General features: G+C 41.3%; 1 protein-coding gene and 1 pseudogene across 4 annotated transcripts in view; one reads left to right on the top strand and one right to left on the bottom strand.

The window, feature by feature from the left end:
• Positions 1 to 225: 225 nt before the first annotated feature.
• LOC109481680 (acyl-CoA synthetase short-chain family member 3, mitochondrial-like) overlaps positions 226 to 21,234 on the bottom strand; it is a 24,825-nt gene continuing 3,816 nt past the window's right edge. For 2 of the 4 annotated variants that reach the window (XM_019784263.1, XM_019784261.1), the window contains 16 exons: positions 20,893 to 21,033; positions 20,252 to 20,332; positions 19,968 to 20,063; positions 19,111 to 19,221; positions 18,567 to 18,607; positions 17,697 to 17,775; positions 17,559 to 17,583; positions 16,990 to 17,085; positions 6,348 to 6,377; positions 5,738 to 5,801; positions 4,981 to 5,062; positions 4,439 to 4,561; positions 3,320 to 3,419; positions 2,652 to 2,827; positions 1,675 to 1,794; positions 226 to 1,136 (listed from right to left, as the gene is read on the bottom strand). In XM_019784263.1, coding sequence (XP_019639822.1) covers positions 1,714 to 1,794; positions 2,652 to 2,827; positions 3,320 to 3,419; positions 4,439 to 4,561; positions 4,981 to 5,062; positions 5,738 to 5,801; positions 6,348 to 6,377; positions 16,990 to 17,085; positions 17,559 to 17,583; positions 17,697 to 17,775; positions 18,567 to 18,607; positions 19,111 to 19,221; positions 19,968 to 20,063; positions 20,252 to 20,332; positions 20,893 to 21,033 — 1,326 coding nt within the window. In that variant the 3' untranslated portion in view covers positions 226 to 1,136; positions 1,675 to 1,713. The remainder of the gene's footprint in view (positions 1,137 to 1,674; positions 1,795 to 2,651; positions 2,828 to 3,319; positions 3,420 to 4,438; positions 4,562 to 4,980; positions 5,063 to 5,737; positions 5,802 to 6,347; positions 6,378 to 16,989; positions 17,086 to 17,558; positions 17,584 to 17,696; positions 17,776 to 18,566; positions 18,608 to 19,110; positions 19,222 to 19,967; positions 20,064 to 20,251; positions 20,333 to 20,892; positions 21,034 to 21,234) is intronic. The other 2 variants (XM_019784264.1, XM_019784262.1) reach the window with 2 other exon arrangements.
• On the top strand, positions 11,649 to 12,374 carry LOC109481703 (annotated as a pseudogene).

The following is a 21,234-nucleotide window of genomic DNA, read 5'->3' as shown; positions in this document are numbered from 1 at the left end:
TCAAGATATCACCCTCCCCTGAGTGTATAGTGAACGAGCCCAGGATCGTAGGTCATCCCCCAGCAAGGTTTTCCCCAAGGGTTTCCAGGAATGTGGGCATAGATGTGTGTCAGCAAAATTCCAGGCATGCCTGTGGACATGCCATGCCTGTGGAAAAAATCCTGTACAGTTCCTAGAATTCTTGCAAACTGCACATAACACGCCAAAGACAGCACGCGTTTCTAATTCGGGAATCATTTCTGTTTATTCACCTTATTTGCATTTTGAAGAAACATTTTCTGTCGTTAGTCCATGTTAATATCATTAACGATCATTAAACATTTTTTATTTCTTAACCCCAGATCTAAGTGAACTCACAATGCCTACACACTAAATCTATGTAAAAATGATTGTACAAAAATCACTAATTTACAATTTTCTGCTATACATCGTTTCTCCATTGCCATGATGAATCGTGAAGTAAAACCCTGATTCAAAGTTATAAGATACACCCAACTTATAACTTCAATTTTGTATATGATTTGATACGCAATATCTAGGATTGGATAGACAAAAGTTCCCTGAGATGCCACACAGCACAGGCAAGAAGCAGTCCACATACATAGATGGAACATTGCCCAGTTACCACATACATGTATAAGCAAGCAAGCAAGCAGCATGCATATTTTTCATTTTAAAGGATGAGCTGCTTATAAGACACAATAACAAAATGTTCGCTTGCAGAGCTCACCTTTAGTATTGCAATTCGTTTTAAAAACTCCCATCCCTACTTTGTCAAAGTTTGTATATCATTTACGTTCAAAGCTCATACATATCTAGATTAAACTTTCATCTTAAGCTAAAGTGTTTAAAGTTTTAGTATGAAAATTACCACATATACCATCTTGCATGATTTTTATAAAAATTGAATGTTACAATGCGACGAAAGCAATTAACCTAGTATGATTTCTTGAAATATTTTAAACTTTTTTCGTCTAGTTATACTATTTTTAATATTTCTCCCCACGTCTACCGACTTGTTCACTACCGTCAGGCTAACATAACTTCCTTTTCTATCAGGCTGACATAAGTCCCTTTTGTATCAACGTTTCCTGGATCTCCGGGAAAACTCCGACGTCCTCAACAGTCGCGGGAATCTGTGGAAAGAAAAAGAAAAATGATGAAAACCTACGATGTAATACTTAGAATTATTCTGCAAGAAGAGGTTTTGGTTGGAGTTATGTGGCTGTTTTGTTTGTTTGAGGCCACGTGACAAGCTTCACTGGGTCAGTCTACTGAGGAAGACCAGAGTGATTGGTCGAAAGCTCTAGATGAGAGAACTTTTTGTGTTGGATCTAAAGTTTTAACTCTAAACATGTTTGTTACTAAACTGTTTGTTAGTTTTTCTCGAACTTCTCTACTATTGTATGTTTCCCTAATTGTGAGAGGAGGGGAATGTAAGAATTAGCGACCACTGCTATAGAAAAAAACAGAACTGTAGAAAAGGCCGCAAAAAAAGTAGTAACCCCCGACCGAAAGCTCTGCTTGTGGCACAGCAAGAAAAAAATTGAAGAAAAAAATTGAAGAAAAAAAATCATTGATCAACGAAGAATCACACAGGAACAAAAAACACTTCCTGTATGCTTTCTGTTAACTCACTAACTAACTAACTCATTGATTTCCATAATTACTAACCACGCTACCAGTGGTTACGTTGATTAGTTGATTGGTTGGTTATTTCTTGCGAATGTCGGCCTTGGCAAACAGCTCTTCGAGCTCATCGTAAACAGCGGCATCCTCGATAGTCACCGGAATCTGAAGGATATTTTTCATTTTTACGTGGCAATAAAACGGTAAATATACGGCAACAACAGTTACACAAGCAACCAAGGCCAACTGGATATGATTTTGGAAACGGTCAGACGTTTCAGGTAGCATCCACTACCCTTTTCCAGTGTCACTGACGAAAGCTAGTGGATACTAGCTGAAACGTCTGACCGTTTCCAAAATCATATCCAGTTGCTTGAGTAACTGTTTGGCGTATCTTTAACTTATTGCCTTCTATTGATGTCTAACCTTTACCGACGTAGAGTATTACACCCCTTTTCCGTTAGAGGATGCGACCGGCAAGACACCGATGGGTTACAAAAAATTTGAAGTCGTATTTTAGCAAACGTTTTGTACACTTTTGCATCAATAAACGGTTACACGAATCTTTTCGGTTGCTCATTGGTACTGCATCATCCAGGGGAAAAGAGCCCTCAGCATTTGTCATTATTACAGAGCAAAGCAGCCAACACCAAGACAAAAGCACCCCCTGGCAAACCATCGCTGAGCTGCATATATATATGTAGTAAATCGACTCATTTCCGAATTCCAGATGCCCATAAGAAAAATCCATATGCTAAGAATAATCCATTGTTGCTTTGCCATTGAGAGACCTGCCACAAACCGACAATACACCAGTCAGTCATTTAAATCTTTTACAGCAAAAAGGAAACTCTGGTACAATCTCTTTGTACAAAAATGAAAGACGCAATCTTGAAATGCAAAATGTTAATGACAATCATCGTCCACAAATTCTAAACTTCACACGATCCATACTAGCGAAGACAGGGGCAAACTAAACATTTCTTTTAAATGACCATAATGATAAAACATGTCGGTTTTACCTTATAAGGTTTCCCGTTGATCATCTTAGCGATGCTGGATCTGGCGATCTTCCCGGACCGCGTCTTGGGCAGTCTCTTCACGGCCACCGCTTTCTTAAAGGCGGCCACCGGGCCCACCGTCTTCCTCACCATGGCAACCACCTCCTCAAGAACTACGTCTTCGGGTTTAGTCACACCTGAAGGAGCAGGGTGTAAGGCATGTGAAAGTAATGACTACTGTCTGTGCTAAAGTTTCTTCTTCTTTTGCATCACCCCATTTCGACTGGCAGGCTGGGTGATCTCTTTTATCCAGGTTTGTCTGTCAGTATCCCCACTCTATACTCTTTACTGAACACTTGGCCAGATACATATTTGACTTCCCGGTCTCTCTTTTAATCTTGACGTCTTTCTTAGTTTTATTCTAAAATGTCTCCTAGAGTGGTACAGCATTTAAGAAGGGAACCTTACATATTAAAGCATTTAGTTTCACCGAGAAACAGACCACTTGTTGTGTTAAGGACCCAACCGAAGAAGCAAGTCTTTTAAAAGATTAACGTTATCCGTCTTACGAACACACGGTTTGAGTGTTAAGATCGATGTTACCTGTCTTACGAACACACAGTCCGAGTCTTGAGATTAAGGTTACCTGTCTTAAGAACACACAGGCCGAATCTTAAGATGAACGTTACCTGTCTTAAGAACACACAGTCCGAGCGGCACGTGGCCCTTAAGAGAATCCTCCAGTCCCACCACAGCGCAGTCAGCAAGGTCAGGGTGCTCCAGGATCGCCTGAGGGACGCACAAACATTGTCTTAAGGAGGGGTCATGTCTGAGGAACGACTTTCCTCACTCCACCCAGGTGTAAAATCGGTACATGACTTTGGCTGGGGAGGTACAAAGCGGCGGAAGAACTTAAGTAACATACATGATACATAAGATCATACTACCTAAATAAGAGAAACAATATTGTAACCTAAACATCATATAACGTAGAACCAAAGGTAGAACGTAATACAATGATATCAGGACTGAAATCAGGATTGAATTTGCATAATTTACATAAAGTAGTTTGTCCTTGTATAGGGCCTTTCAAGTCACATTAAAAAAAACAAGATCAGAGAAAGATCGGTCCCCAACAGAAGGAGAGGGGTGGTTTTCTACCCTCCAACACCGTGTCCGATACACTACGGATGATCAACCCACGACCCGAATGGCATATCGGGCATTCACCTGTATAATTATTAATATCCTGAGTACAATCTTAATGAGAAAATTACCATTCAAATAAAGTCATAGATCTGCGGCGCCCACATCAGAAAGGATAATAAAGTCCTCGGGCTTAAACTAATTTGCGTCGCCAAGTAACAGATTTAGCTGTGACGGAGGGTCGCAGTTTGAAGTGGTAAACAGCTTAAATCAGATAACGTCGTCACAACATCGTGTGAACAACAAAGCAGGACAGTCCAGTCCAGTCAATGCCTTGTCAGAGGTAGATTCCATGTTAAGGGAAATATTGTTTATTGGAATGGGTCTTTCCTCAACGTTAATGTGACATTTAAAGAACAGAATCAGAGAAAGTTTTAACTTACCCAGCAGGTTTGTCGTTTCGGCATTGGCTCAAAAAGATGCATTGGTATAAACGGAGTGGCCAATTTGCAACACAATTTTCAAAATGATATTTCTGTTGCTAAATCATCTTTCCCGATAACTAGAACTTCCCCACCATCCTCTGAAAACTTGAGAGGATAGCCGAACTTTCACCATTTTCATTCTTATTCGTTTTAAAAAAACTTAAGACTTTCACTAACTTCTTCCAAGGATCCAGATGACAGCCGATGCCCGGCCACGTTGATGACGTCATCAGCACGTGACATGACGTAGATGTATCCCTTCTCATCACGTATCCCAGCATCCATTGTGTCATAAAAACCCTAAAAAAACAACAAACTGACTAATAAGTGACAGTTTTTAGTGGACTAAAATCATGGTTATAAATTTCGAGAAATTTCTTTCAAAGATACATACATCTCACAATAACTTCGCCACCCGAGAAATGTTGACGGAACAGCATTTAAGAAGTTGATAGCATGATCAACATGACTTGATAGAAAGTACCTGCTTTCATATTACAGAGAAGTCTAAGTCTAAGTCTCTGTACCGTTGAAAAAGTTTTTTAAAAAAGAAATTGAAGAACTTGAAAAAAATAGTTAAAACTTTTGTTTCTCCTCTCTGGTTTTACCTCTTTTGGATTTAGTTTATACCCCCCCCCCAATTAAAAACGGGACGTCTAGATCATTGATTGAGGTATTAAGAATGACAATTCTTTAAGAAATTGCTTGTTCAGACTTACTGGGAATCTTGAGAAGTACAGCTCCTTAAAGAACTCGTCGTGCTCCCAGAGGGTGGAGAAGGCACCCGGCGGCAGAGGCAGCCTGGGACAGTTTGTTTTTTTATTATATATTCCAACATTTCATGACTAGACATGGTGACGGCACACTCAAGTTATATCTTCTTTTATACGTCACCAACGCACAGAACAAATACGGAACACAACAATACTCATTTTCACTTGAGTTAAGTGAGGAAAGTCGTGTAAAGTGCCTAGCTTTCCCAAGGGCACAAGATCGGTGGCATGTCAGGACTCGAACACGTGACCTTTGGGTTCCGAGTCGAGTACTCTGCCGCTACGCCACACGACCCCACTAAACAGTTGTTTATTTATGTACGTGTTTAATTTTCTGTCCGCAGGTTTATCGCGGGGTTCCCCCATAAATACAGTTCATATTGTGTTTACTTCCTGTTAGATTTGGACAACGTCGTCAGCAGAAACCTAGAACTTTCATCAGATTTTTTTGAACAGCAAAAACATAAAAACATACAAGATGACGTCGAACTAAAGTTCCATGGAACTTATATTAACGGCGCCATCTACACCTGCTTACATGGACAAATAAACAAATATACAAAATCGAAACAAGCTAAACATCAGATTTGGTTTATCAGTAAATTGTTGATTTTTCATTAATCGAAACTGCCCGGTCGGGCCCCGGTTTGGAAATGTGACCTAAGCATAAGGAGGTCTGAGATTAAAAAAAAGTTTCCCTTACTTCACGACGATTTGTCCCAGCTCTCCGGGCTCTGTCTCTGTCGTCTCCGTTTGTGGGCCGTCGTCTGGCGCAAATAAGAAATCAAATCTCAGCCACACCTCAAGCACATTACAGATCTCAGCCACACTTCAAGCACATTACAGATCTTAGCCACACCTCAAGCACATTAAAGATCTTAGCCACACCTCAAGCACATTAAAGATCTTAGCCACACCTCAAGCACATTACAGATCTTAGCCAAGTCTCAAGCACATTACAGATCTCAGACACACTTCAAGCACATTAAAGATCTTAGCCACACCTCAAGCACATTAAAGATCTTAGCCACACCTCAAGCACATTAAAGATCTTAGCCACACCTCAAGCACATTAAAGATCTTAGCCAAGTCTCAAGCACATTACAGATCTCAGCCACACTTCAAGCACATTAAAGATCTTAGCCACACTTCAAGCACATTAAAGATCTTAGCCACACCTCAAGCACATTAAAGATCTTAGCCAAGTCTCAAGCACATTACAGTCCTCAGACACACTTCAAGCACATTAAAGAACTTATCGACAAAACTAACAATCTGGTCTAACACAGGCTAAAAACAAGCAAAGCACATACCTTCTCCAGCCTGCTCATGCAACACTCTCACTGAAATGCAACAGGAAAAAATTATAAAATGTCTCAAACATCTATTAGCTTTCAGACTAATTTGCATCATCTTGTCTTGACTTGTCTGACTTTTGTTCCTTTTTCGACTTCCAAAAAATTTGTCTTCACTTTATTTGCATATCAATCAACAGGTTGTGTATATAAACCTGCTTTCCCCTCTGGTCTCTCAGTCACTGACGAAAGCTAGTGGATACTAGCTGAAACGTCTGACGTTTTCAAAATCATATCCAGTTGCTTGAGTAACTGTTTTTTGGCTCAAACATCTATATTCGTAACGTTAACCCGAAAGCTACTTTTGTTACTACATCTCATCACTAAGATAATTTTAATTTCTCTTACATCTTTCCCCACTTTCAACGCCAACAATTCAGTACTTTCCAACATCACAGGTCTCTGAAATTTTCAGTGAAAAAAAAAAAACAATCCAACCTATTCTGGAGTAGTATCAATCCGTACTATACATCTACGGTGATATCATCCAGATGATAAAGGCACGGCGTGTCCTGCAACGCGAGACAGCAGTAGCTAATTATAACCGACTCATGAACTTGACTTTGCTACTACGGTCACGTGTCTCTGGCGTCACGTTCCAAGAGTAGACTGGTCCATTCCGTGAAGAACTTATGGAGTCAACCGAAAATTTGGGGTAAGTCCCTATACTTTGTTAGTTAGTGCTGGAAGTTAAGCTTAGTCTTTATTTCATAATGACTTGTACCAAGACAGATGAACTTTCGTGCTAAGTTAAAGAACGACTTTGGCAAGGATTGCTTGGACATTATCAGAAACTTGGAAAGAACGTGCAAGAAGATCGCACGGTACAAGAACCACCTACGTTTCAACCTCCATTGCAAACATTACAACGTGACGCCGGTGAGTTTACGCTTGTCTAGTACCGTTCAAGGAAACAAAGCTACTGAGATTCTAAAACGAGTGGAGAGACAACTCCTTAATGTTAGGATAAGCCAAACTGTGCACAAATTGGAAATCTTGAACAAGGAAAAAGATCGCCTGATGTGGAAACTGTACTAAATCCGGAGACGCTGGCGGAAGAGGTGAGGGAAATATTTAAAAGGTCACAGCTGAATAAACACAGACACTCTGTATCTTTTAATAGAAGGGGTAAAAATCCTCGACTCTGAAGCGGACTTCTTTGCAAGAGGAGTGAAGGAGGCGGTCTACATAAGAGCACATAGACCTAGGACCTACCCTGAACAGAGACGGGGGGGCGACACAAGTTATCTGGCACGTACGCTACTACGGTCACGTGTTCCTGGCGTCATGTTCCAAGTGTAGACGGGTCCATTCCGTGAACAAGGTTGATGCAGTCAACCGAAAATTTGGGGTAAGTCCCTATACTTTGTTAGTTAGTGTTGGATGTTAAAGCTTAGTCTTTATTTCATAATGACTTGTACCAACACAGATGAACTTTCATGCTTTTTATTTTCTGTTGTTAAAAATTTGTCTAAAATTTGTCTTCACCTCGAGCTCATTTACATATCAATTCAGAGTTTTTTAATGTATACCTGCTGGCTACAAATCTTTCATTACTGACGAAAAGAAGTGGATGCTACCTGAAACGTCTGACCGTTTGCAACATCTCGCTTAAGCGTTTGCATAACCAGAATGTTCTCGCAACATAGTAACTGTTACTTTTGTTTCGTAACATTGATATGCAAATTTCCATTGCCTTCTTTATTTATTTCATTTGTTATATTTATTCGCTTGTTTCATATAAGTCATTAGTTTGCCGTATGATTTTGAAGCACTTTTACCAACATGTTATTATTGTAATTAAGTTATTTTGTATCTTTGTTTTCTTGTTTGTTACTTAAGTATATTTTGTAAATGTATGTCCGCAGGGAACATTGAAAAACGCCCTTGTTTTCTCAGGGGTAAATAAAATAAAATGAAAATGAAATCTATCCAGCTAGCTAGTTGCTTGATTAACTGTCACTTTGCAACGGAAATATAATTTCGCAACTTCCTTTAACCTTCAAACTTAAGCTTCAAACCCATTAACTTAACCAAATATGGTGCCAAACGGCTACCTTAGCAGGCTGAACGTTAATATGATAATAATATAACACCAAATAATTCAATCACCTCAATAGCAGTAATACATTCACATCCTGTTATTGCCAACACTCTCTCCGTATGATGTCAAAATCGTTAATTGACGCTGCGGGACATTTTTGAAACGCTACGTCTCCTATAGCAACTGTCGTCATCAAACAACAGTAAAGAGAGTATTGCATTTTCGCTCTGCGCTAGCTAGCACCGGGTGGTGCTTTCTTCGGCTTGTATTTCCTGATAGAGCGGACGGGAAATTTCTGTTTCACACAGGTTTTCTCTAGTCTCTACCAGACTAACTACGCTGGCTATATACAGGAGAATATTTGCCGGGGAGTTTGGCCGCCTTGTAGGTTGACTGGCCGCGCAGTTCGGAGGGAAAGAAACGAATTCTACGATCCGTATTCCTGTAGAAAGGCCTGGTGGAGGTTATGTTTTCTCATCGTCGGTGAGCGTATCAGGAGAATATTTGCCAGTGGAGTTTGGCCACCTTGTAGGCTTGACTGGCCGCGCAGCTCGGAGGGAAAGAAACTACCTTCCCGCGGCCGGACTCCCCTGGCCAATTTTACTCTCTTTTTTGCCGAATTCTACGATCCGTATTCCCGTAGAAAGGCCTGGTGGAGGCTAGTGTTTTCTCATCGTCGGTGAGCGTATCCGGCCTGAGCCATGGAGGAAGAAGCGAGTGGTGTATTTGACAGCATGTACGCGTTCCGTAGTCTGGTGTTTTAAGCTGCGCACGAAGGTAATTCAAAAGCAGACTCTTTTTCACGTCGTTCGCGCGTTTATCCTGAACCATGGATGAAGAAGCGAGGAGTGTTGGCTTTGACAGCATGTACAACTCGTTCCGTAGTGAGGTGTTTTAAGCTTCGCACCTCGTGTACTCACGAAGCAGACTCTTTTTCACGTCGTTAGCGTGTTTATCCAGAACCATGGAAGCTAAAGCGAGCGCTGGTTTTGACAGCATGTACAACGCGTTCCGAAGTCTGGAGGTGTTAAACAGTGGACTGTCTCGCGGACTCCAGATGGCGTATCTCGTGCTCAGGTATTCATCACATTACTGAAATCTGAAAATATCTGAAATTAATGTCTCCTTAGGACTCTTGAAGTGAACATGTTTAACATGAGTATTTATATATTTATATATTATAAACAAACCTTTATTGTACATGGAGATTTAAGCTTCATTCTAAAAAAATGTCAAGAAACTTCATCTATGATATCTATGGCAGTCTAAAAACCTGTTGTGTCTAAGCGATTTAGACATCATTTTTTAGTGTCTGTCTTTGTGATTGGTCCGTGTGTATTGGGGATATGGCTGTAAAGGTTATTGTTAAAAGTAGCTGTGTATGTATATGTACATGTACTTGTCTCCATGATTTGAATAAACAGTGTAAAAAAATTCGTCCTCAGCCTGGTGGTGGCCGTCGGTTGCGGCCTGCTTCTCATCTACCTGGTCTGCAAGAAGGAGTATCTCCGGAAGCCACGACACTACCTGCGGTGCAACCTGGCGGTAGACGACATCATCTTCACAACCTGCATCATCACAACCGAGGTCTGCTTATTTTATTTAATTTTATTCAATTTTATTCAATTTTATTTCATTTAATTTCATTTCATTTCATTTTATTTTATCTAAATTGCCAACAATACAATGCAATACAGTGGAAGCCCTGGCATCTGAGCTGATGTCGGGCCCCACATTATGAAATACATACACACATCATAACACAATAAAGTCACAAATCACAAAAATTTCTCATACGCTACAATCCATAACCTAGGCTGATGACAGTATGTACAAAAAAGTAACAATATAACTCAGTATGGTAGGAGGCCAGAGGTCATTCTAATATATAATATTAGAGCTTAAAAGCTGCAGACCATCGCGAGTAAGAACAACTATTGCAGGCTCTCGTTCTTCCCTCGCACCATCAGGGAGTGGAATGAACTTGAGCCCAGTGTGGCGGAGGTGAAGTCCATCTCCCAGTTCAAAGCAGAGCTGGGACGGGCTTCGCTGCATTGTGCTGCTTCCCGGTCCTTGTACATATGTAAATACGTGTAACACTAGCACCACTGATTTCACTTGTCCTGTCCTTGCACTTGTCCACGTCCACCCCTACCCTACCCTTTGTTGGCAGTTTGCACACAGTCACTAATGCGCAGCTGCTAGTAATCTTCTTTTTAGAGGGCTAAGCAGTATTGAAGATGATGATGATGATGATATTCAATATTTACAGGTCTGCTTCCTATTCAGCGAAGACGACGCCAACGACCAGCGGTTCTGCGAGGTCCAAGTGCTGGTGGTCCACCCGTTCACCATATCCATGTTCGGCACGTACCTCTTCATGGCCGTGGAGTTGTACTACTTCATCTGCAAGCCACTACACTACAACGGGGAAGTCACCACGAAGCGTGTCTTTGTCGGAATCGTGGCAGTCAGGGCCATCGCCATAATCTTCGGAATCGGCCCTCTGGTGGTGAAGCGGCTGCAAGGCTCGGGTTTGTTTGTTTGTTTGTTTATTTTTTTTATTCATCAAAACATAAAAACAGAACAAGGACAGTGTGGCTCTGCACTCAAGTTAACAACTTATATTAACAGCACCACACAACAAAAAGGTACAATTAACATTTAAATATACAAAGTTGACATATCTGTGCGCCGTAGTCCCACCACCCCAAGACATTAAAATGTTAAATTAAATGCTAACAGAGCTATTTGAAAGATAAGATTACGTGGTAACCTCCTATATCTCATTGGCGGAAAAACATCCGCCAATCAGAGCTAGGAGGGGAATTTAGGCCCATTGTTTGTTTGTTTATTTAGGAAGCTCCATTAGTGATGACACATCGCTATTCTTCCTGGAGTCCTTTTCATAAAATGCATTAACTATTATTTACATACACGTTTAACTGCTATCAAGAAAACTTATCTTATCAACATAGCAAATTACACATTAAGCATCAATTAATAGTAAATTACACATTAAGCATCAATTAATACATCAATTAGTAATATTATAATATACAGTTGACCAAAAAAAAACGCCGAATGGCAGCCGCACAGACCCTTGCGATAGTTCCACAAAAATTTGTGGAACAAATATGTGTATCATGTGTGTATTATTATTATTTGATTGTTGTGATCTGTATTGATTATTATGTGATACCCTGCATCAATTCAGCCGTATAAAGGCTGCGACTGCACGGGTACTGTTTGGACAATAAAAACCATTTATTATTATTATTATTACCACCACCAGGTGGTGACAGCATGCGGTGCGGACCCGAGCCCATCGGTAGCACGAGCGCGTCAGCCGTCTTCAGAAGCGTCGGCCAAGGCGGGATCGTGCTCGCTGTCTTAGCAGCCTTCCTCCTCTACTTCTTCGTCTTGAAGGAGGCCAGGAAGCAGCAGGAGAGAGAGAAGAATCGCGACCTGTGGCTCTGCCAGACCAAGGCCTTCAGAACCATGGCGCCCCACGCCATCGTTGTAATAGTATCTGCAGCAACACTGGCCTTCGTCAGTGCCTCATTCCGGTCTCTCTTCAACGGGGATGGAAGAAAGGCGACAGCGTCCCTGCTCGTCACAGCTCAGGTGGCCAAGCTGCTGAACATCACCGTGTCGTCCATGGTCAACCCCATCGTGTACAGCTTCAGGCGGCCGGAGTTCCGGCGAGCTCTGAGGGAGCTGTGCAGCAGGCCTCCCACCGACGCGCCCGTGGCACGACATGGCATGCAGACGGCTGTCTTCAGCCTACACATCACATCAACATCAGCACCAACAACGCCACAAGGAGAGCGCCAGCAGGGAGGGGAGGGTCCCAACAGTCCGGATCAAACACAGGCAACTCGTCAGGCAGAGACACCGCCCCAGGATTTAGTGCCACTTCCAGGACAGTGCACACAGCAGACGCCCAAGGCAAACCGGCCCGCGGTTCTCACCATTCAAGCAGAGGTGCACAACAGCCCCCAGCACCACGGACAGAAACCAGGCCCTCCTGAACAACACAGACAGAAGATTGAGGCAAATTCCTCTTCAATGCCAGACACCCCCATGGATGAGAAGCTCACCAGTATCCAAATCCATGTAGATGACTCGGAGATGCCAAATTCACGTCCAGACGCAACACCGACCCAGTACCTTCAGACTCTAAGTCAATAGCCCTAAACACCTTAAGACCATCTTGCTACCTTCAACCCACGAAACAGGATATTGAAAGTGACCGTTGCAGACCGTTGGATTTGTACATGTAGTCCAAGATCAACTGTGAACGCGCGGACAACAACGGACAAGAACTGTGACCAGCTACCGAAAGATGAACACCAACAAAAGCAGTTTTATATATGGACAATGTGTGGACATTGTTTGTGGGTATTATTCTGTTCATCCGGATGCAGAACAGCCAGACAACACTACATGGACAGGTAGGAAACTATTTCAGAATCATTATTGTACCCAACAATGACAAATACAATGTACATGTAGAATGCAATATGGTGACTTACAAAATAATTCATAAAGTCTGGTCTGAACTAAAATGAACAGTGGCTAGAATGGATAAACGCTATACTGGTTGCGAGGACTTGCAACAAATTTTGAGTGTATTGCTTGTAGATATTTTGTTTATTTTTTATTATTATTTTTTTATTTCAGCTTTATTACAACAAATGTAATTGTTCTTTGGTGTTTATGAATTGTTTTTGTCTTCATTGTCAGAGGGTGAACCATAATCACCATGGTTAAAGAAAACAGAATTACTTTTTGAAATCGCTTAGAAAAAGATTAGATTTGTAAAAGAAAAAAAATGCTGTATTTTCAAGTAGCATAGATGTAACAATGAAAAGAAAACAGAGTAAAGTCAGGAAAAAACGTAAAGAACATACATGGATATTACACTTTGTAAATATAGATTTTGTGAATGAGTAATTTACACAAGAAAAGTATTAATATATATCAAATTTTATATTGTGTTCAGCGAGTAGTCATGTAAAGGGATCGTCAAATTTTGGGACAGATGGACAGTGCTCGAATTTTTTCAGAGCACCTAAAATTTTTGATGCACAACATAAGATAAATGTGAAATGTCTTTCAAACCTTAGTACCTCTCTTTAGAACTTGAATCTAAAATTCTACAGCTAATTTCAAACAAGTAATCGAACAAAAGATTTCTTATCTTTGGCTGTATCTAATATTAATGTGAAATATATGTCAAGTACCACTTACATACATTAAGTCAACATAAATTTCATGGTGCACCAACGAACAAAAATGTGGTGTACAGCAGGAATTGATGGTGCACAAAAGTGCATATTCCCAGTATTTCTAGCCTCCAGACCATAGCACGCCAAAAACTGGGGGTTTTGGGGTCTTCAGGGTCTTTGGGAGCTTTTATGTGCTATTTTCTAACTGCATATAGACAACATAGCCGGCCTGGTTGAATTACCCCGTTTTAAGAACTGAGCTTATCAGAAAACAGCCGAAGACCACCAAACCCCCAGTTCTATAAGCCTGCTACGGAGGCTAATCAGAAAACAGCCGAAGACCACCAAACCCCCAGTTCTATAACTAGTATAAGCCTGCTACATGTACAGAGGCTACAGTATTTCCAGCCCTAGTGAAACTTTACTCCAGACTACACGAAAGCCAGCCAGTGTTGCCTTTCCCCTTTCGACCCCCAGAAGTGATGCCCTTTTGCCTAAGTGGAAATATTGTGATCAGATTACGTCCATGCGTTTTTTCTCAATCTACTGTGGCGTGAAACTCCATTCCACCAAATGTGTCACCAATGTTAAGAGCCATTAACTACTGTATTAAACAGTAACAGTAACTGATCTCTCTTTACAACACTTAAGTCTGCCAAGCTTTCATGGCACTGTGTGTGCAGTCTATATATAGGATTATCATATAGCCGGACGGCGTGGACCAATCAGAGGCCCGGATACCCGTGCTGTTATTTCCCGATAACAGCACATGTGGTGTTATGGCGGAATAACAGCACATGTCGTGTTATGGCTGATACCATTATGTTATAGGGTATAGGGGCATGCGACTCTTTCTGTAAACCTTTGTAGCATTTTTCTGTCCAATAAACTTTTTTGTTTAGCTTCATTTGAACTACAATTTGCATTAAATGAAATTATCCATATTTGTTTTAAAGCGTATAATATATTCGAATGTATTTTTATGTATGTATATATATTAAAGCTGTTGTATTTCAAACAGGAATTGTGTTGATTGACAGTTTGGATAGGCTATATGATAATAATTTTAATGCACTGCCTTTTCCTCGTTGTATATGGTGTCATAACTGCATGGGCAGCTGCCATAACCACCTCATAAACCACCTCGTTCGCTTCGCTCACACGGTGGTTTATTCGGTGGTTATGGCAGCTGCTCATGCAGTTATGACACCATATACAACTCGGGGCAGTGCATTAACCCTTTATTATATCATACCCGGGCCGCGATAACGTATCATATTATTAGGATTATACAAGTCATTTTATATTTTACCCAAGATACTATAGAAAGTAGTCTTTATGTATGGTTAATTAATTACATTTTCGTGAGCTGATGAACAATTATGGCGAATGCCGTCTGTAAGCTACTCTAGCTGACCTGTTTTGTAAGGTAGCATGAGTTTAATTCTTTATATAGTATGCATAAATGTATTGCTGGCCTAGCCTGTTTAGCATGCCCTATTTTAGTGCTTTTGTAAGATGGCGTATCTGTTCTCGGTACTGGCTTTCTTGTGCACCTCTCGACTCATAGAGTCTAGTAAATAGGATATGAAGGATATTGCTTAGGTCACTGTTGCTGTTTACATTTAGTCAATGCCCATGAACGTTCATGGTTTAACCCGCAACTACTTGTCTGAAATATTACCCGCGGCCATTTTTTCATCATGTACATATGACCTACGCAACAAGATGAACTTAAGATCTCCTAGTTACTCAACCGTTTTGCTAAGTCTTTCGTTCCGTACTCGACACACCATTGGAATAATCTTGATTTGTCAACTCGTTCTTTAAACTACTGTCATTTTTGAACCGTTCTCCTCAAAACCATTCGGCCTGTTAAGTTCAAATACTTTAGCCATGGTCCTCGTCTTGCCTGTGTACACCTCACACGCCTTCGCATTGGCACCTGCAGCCTAAACCACAGTCTCTTCACACGAGGATTACTCGACAGTCCAGCTTGTAGCTGCGGGTGCCAACGCGAAACAGTGTCACATTACTTACTCCACTGCCCTATGTACAACGCCCAACGCATAATTCTCCTTGGCAAACTTTCCAGGCTCTTAGGACACTCCCTCAACTTTACAGTTTTGTCTGACAACGCCAAAATGTTCCTCCTTCTTCGTGGTAGTCCAGCATGTTCACTCATAGCAAATTCCAACATTTTGATGTTAACCCAACAATTCATCAACACAACAAAACGCTTCCAATAATCATTCTCTGTCATATTTTTCCGTGTCCTACAGTTTTATCTGCTTCATCATTGGGTGGGGAATCGGACTGCGCTCATAAACATTTCAACATCTTTGTACTTTATTATACCATTTCACATTTAGTTATCACTTATTTCCTTGTATTTCATTTATTAAGTGGTAGCGTCAAAATAAGTATTGTAACTTGAGTGCGCTATTACTTTGTCCTGTACTTTGTCCTACTTGTGAAATAAAAAAATAAAAAATAAAAAAATAGTTTGCTTAAGAATTGAACAAATTGAGTTCCTTCAGTTACATGGAGTGTAGAATAGAAGTCAATATATGACTGACTGCCTGAATGAATGCATGAATGAATGAATGGATGGATGAATGAATCAATGAATGAATAAATGACTGAATGAATGACTTGATAAAATTATTTCCATCTGTAGGCTACAGAACGGTGCTTGAATGAATGAATTAATTAACGAGTGGATAAAATAATGAATGAATATCAGACACCCAAAATTGGTGAAATCATCTCTTTCAATCCTTAATTCAAACTCCTGAGCCCGGTAGCGAGTTCCCCTCAGTGATTGCGCGCAGATCAGAACAAAGAAGCAGCCCAGCCCCCCTGGTCTCCACTCAGCACTCTATTAGCGACACATCACGCAGCAACACACATGCCCCATTCAACTGGATATGATTTTAGAAACAGTCAGCTAGTATCCACTAGCTTTCGCCAATGACTGAGAGACCAGAGGAGAAATGCAGGTGGTCTCTCAGTCACTGACGAAAGCTAGTGGATGCTACCTGAAATGTCTGACTGTTTCCCAAATTATATCCACTTGAGTAACTTCTTTTTGGCATATCTTATTACCTGGATATCCAACCTTCATTGACATAACATAATTATTTTATGATCCTGTTTTCATAGTTGTGCAAATAAGTGTAAAGATATAAAAAAGATAACCGATGAAACCAACTTTCACCCTCACCCTCACCCTCACCCTCACCCTAACCCTCACCCTAACCCTAACCCTAACCCTCACCCTAACCCTAACCCTCACCCTAACCCTAACCCTAACCCTTACCGTCCCAGCCAGGTACAGGCTTGCCGGAGACCCCAGGTGTTGGGTAACCCTCGTCCCCCAGACCCATGTGGCTGGCAGTGATCGATGAGCCTGTCTCTGAAAAAGGAAATATGAAATGGATGATAAACACAGGAACTTAGGAAATAGGAAACATAACATTCCAAGTGTTACATCTTTACACATTGCTTAATGTGTCATTTTAGTAAAATTGCATGTCGTTTGCATTACGAGACGACACCATTCAAGAAATCTTTATGAGTTGTAGACTAATGTTTTAACTTGTGTCAGGTGCTGACCTTGACCCCTAACCCCTGAACCTTGACCCCTAACTCCTGACCTCTAACCCTACCTGTCTGCCACCAGTGGTCCAGTACCGGCACTCCCATGACCTCCCGTGTCCAGTGCTGATCCTGACCCCTAACCATTAACCCCTAACCCCTGACCTCTAACCCTACCTGTCTGCCACCAGTGGTCCAGTACCGGCAACTCCCATGACCTCTCGTGTCCAGTGCTGATCCTGACCCCTAACCCCTAAACCTTAACCCCTAACCCCTGACCTCTAACCTTACCTGTCTGCCACCAGTGGTCCAGTACCGGCACTCCCATGACCTCTCGTGTCCAGTGCTGATTCTGACCCCTAACCCCTGAACATTAACCCCTAACCCCTGACCTCTAACCTTACCTGTCTGCCACAGTGGTCCAGATACAGGTACTCCCATGACCTCCCGTGTCCAGTGCAGGGTTTCCGAGTCACAATGCTCTCCCGCCACATAGAAGTTCCTCAAACTGGGAAAGAAACAAATTAAACAAAAATAAAGGCGGAATAACCTACAGTTGCAAATGTGTAATACATTCCAGAAAAAGCACATTGTTGCTACAAATTTTGTGAGAGTTTCAGATGAAAAAGGGGACATTTTGGTTGGGTAAGGCAGAAAGTACTGAGAATAGTTGTTGAAAGAACAAAGAACATTGTTAATGTCTAAAGAACAAAGAACCTTGTTAATGTCTAAAGAACAAAGAACCTTGTTAATGTCTAAAGAACAAAGAACATTGTGAGCAAAAAGCACAGTTTAATCCTGGTGGCCTTACCTCAGTTCTACATAAAGGCACAGTAGCGGAGACCCTAGAGGAAAGGGAAGTGTGGCGGCGTAGGAGTTAGTGTGAGGCAGTAGGACAGGAGATGGTGAGAATCAGAACATTCATGAGACAGAAAAGTTTCTTCAGGTTAAAAGTGCAGTCATTATGGTGAGACCAACAAATGGAAGAAAAGTCGAAGTAGACAGGTGGACACTAGTGACACGAGGCTTACCAAAATGCCTAGGGCAGTGAAAATATAATGTAAAGGACTGCGGCAGCCATTAATTGGCCACAAGGTAGTTACTCGTACAGAGTTGACTCTACAACGTTAACTTTCGAATATGATAAACATAAAAATGTTTAGACTATAGATTCCTTTGTGGAATAAACACGATGGCTGTTCACAGAGTTTCATGGTAATATGTACTTTCAGGAAAGCTTGTCAATAAAATAATCTACAATGGAAAAGTGTTCCTAACTCACACAGCTGTTGCACTTACTGTGTGAGAGGGTACTGCTTAGCAAGCTCAGCATTGGGGTCCTGAAACAAGGATAGAAAAACAATCTTAGTTTACTGAATACTTAATTAATAACAGCACAGGGCACCAAGTTTCAAAAAGTATAAAGTAGCCTGTCAAACGGCTATTCCAGCCTTCTTAGAATTTAGAAAAAGGTAAATTATTCGTGAGTTTGTCTCATTTTCATCTTTCAGCTACTTGTAGTAGATACATTTGGTAGGCCAAACATTTTCAACTTCTCTAGGTTTGAGAGCAACCTTCTAAATACAGTTTCAGTTTCTTGGGATGCCCTTTAGTCCTTAAGAGACTAACCTTCCAGGGCTCCTACACAAGTTACATACAGGTACAGAAACAGGCGTTTACAATCACATTTTTTTATTTTATATAATTATCATACAGTATTAAAAAAAGTTTTGAGGGATTACACGTAGCGTAAAGTCTTATTTATCATAAAATCATACAAAACATACAAATTCTATATAAAGAGTAAGAAATGGACGAGCTGTACTTAGCAGAGAGTCCGTACCTCCTTGCGAATAGCCCTGATGGCTGTGGGCGCCGTGAACATCCCGGCTGTCTGGTGCTGACTCATCACGCGGAAAAACGCCCCCGCATCCGGCGTGCCGACTGGCTTGCCCTGGAAAACACACAGGGATATCAACAATAACTAGAAAGGCAAAGCAAATGCATTGGTCTAGCCCAACAAAATACTGTTCTGTCATAAAAGTTCATCTGTGTTGGTAGTTACATGTTTAAAGTTAAAACTTTTGTTCCAACACAAAGAATTCTCTCACCTAGAGCTTTTGCGACCAGTCGCTCTGGTCTTCCTCAGTAGACTGACCCAGTGAAGTTTGTCACTGGGTCACCCGAACATTTTGTTTCACTTGACACTGTACTCGAGTAAGGACTTTAGACACTGAACAAGACTATTTCCTGAAAGGGGTGAAGGAAGCCATATACATCAGGGCCCATCACCCTACATTGAACCGCGACGGGGGCCGACATCGTCTACCAGATACCTTTGACCCAGTGTTGATGTCTTCACACTTTAAAGAAGCCACATGACAAGCCTCACTGGGTCAGTCTACTGAGGAAGACCAGAGTGACTGGTCGAAAGCTCTAGGTGAGAGAACTTCTTTGTGTTGGATCTAAAGTTTTAACTCTAAACATGTAACTCAACACAGATGAACTTTCATATTAGAATATCAAGTACAGGTATGCAATAAGTGTGTCACAGGATTGCACCAGGTGTACCACAGGTGTACCAAAGGTGTACCACAGGTGTAACCAGGCCTTACCTCGTACATGACTGTTGTGTTCCCATGTAAGAGTGGTGCATAGCAGATGTACTACAGGTGTACTACAGATGTAACCAGGCCTTACCTCGTACATGACTGTTGTGTTCCCATGTAAAAGTGGTGCATAGCAGATGTAGGAATGTCCGACGACCCAGCCCAGGTCTGAGGCCGCCCACCACACCTGTGGTAAAGGAGGGGAAAACTTCAAGCAACTACAAAAAAATTCAGAACCAGAATCGTTTTTTTCTTTTGCAAATCAGAAAAAAATGAAGAGGCGAATCTGAGAACCAAATTAAATTGGTGTGGCCTTATATGCACTTTTGCAGTGCCCAGAACTATATTGTAACCCTGCCCACCCCTGTAGCCTACCTCCTGTGGTTTGATCCCGTAGATGTTCCACATACTCCAGTACAGCATGACAGCATGACCTCCACTGGGACGTACCACTGCCTAGAAAATGGGGGGGAACAAAAAATTAGAATATGGCATTCAAGTCATCATATACTGTAGCTTGTTTCTTTACTTTCATTTCATATTAACATCTTTTCTTCACTTCCAACCTCTTTTGGGTCAAAGAATTGAGAAAAAAGACAAAACAAATGAAACTAGAAAATAATCACAAATGTTTTGTATGAAATAGAAGTGAATAACAGGATAACCTGAAAACTGGACTCAAGAATTTGGAAATTGAAAACATAAAATAAACATTTCTTTCCATATATTATCTAACGGAAATAACGGTCAACCGATGATACTGATGATCTAACAGAGCCCTAATCTGAAAGAGTTGTTGAATAGGGACACCAGGCACCCTATGGCTGGCATTGGGAAGGCCATGAGGTTTCTGTGAGCGATGGACCAAAAACTACTATATAGAGGTCGTATTAGCCACACAGTGATTATAATACATCATCACCCTTGTGGACTCCATTCATATAAGTTATTATAACACTGATAGTCTGATGGATATCCTACTAAAACAAACAGACAAACAAACAAATCTGATGTACCTTGGGCAGGCCTGTGGTTCCTGAGGTGTACAGCAGGTACAGCGGGAACATGGCGTCCACAGGAACACAGTCGTGAGACCTCGCGGCCGCCATCTCCTCGTCCCAGCAGCACCACAGGTCCGACGGGAGCGATACCGAAAACTGCAGTGGGAGACCAAACACGTTCTTGGTTACACTGAGCAGTTCAACTGTTGGTACATTAATATGTTACAGAATAATTTTTGTATACATGGGAGGGGGAGGATGGAAAAAATAAACAAAAGAGAGATGGGAGCATACGAAAGAAAGAGAGAGAGAAAGAAAGAAAGAAAGAAAGAAAGAAAGAGAGAGAGAGAGAGAGAG

The sequence above is a fragment of the Branchiostoma belcheri genome, unplaced genomic scaffold, assembly GCF_001625305.1.
Source record: "Branchiostoma belcheri isolate BF01 breed outbred unplaced genomic scaffold, Haploidv18h27 scaffold57, whole genome shotgun sequence".
NCBI lineage: Eukaryota > Metazoa > Chordata > Leptocardii > Amphioxiformes > Branchiostomatidae > Branchiostoma > Branchiostoma belcheri.
Note: the sequence above shows the minus strand (reverse complement) of the source record. Positions and strands in the feature narration are given on the sequence as shown.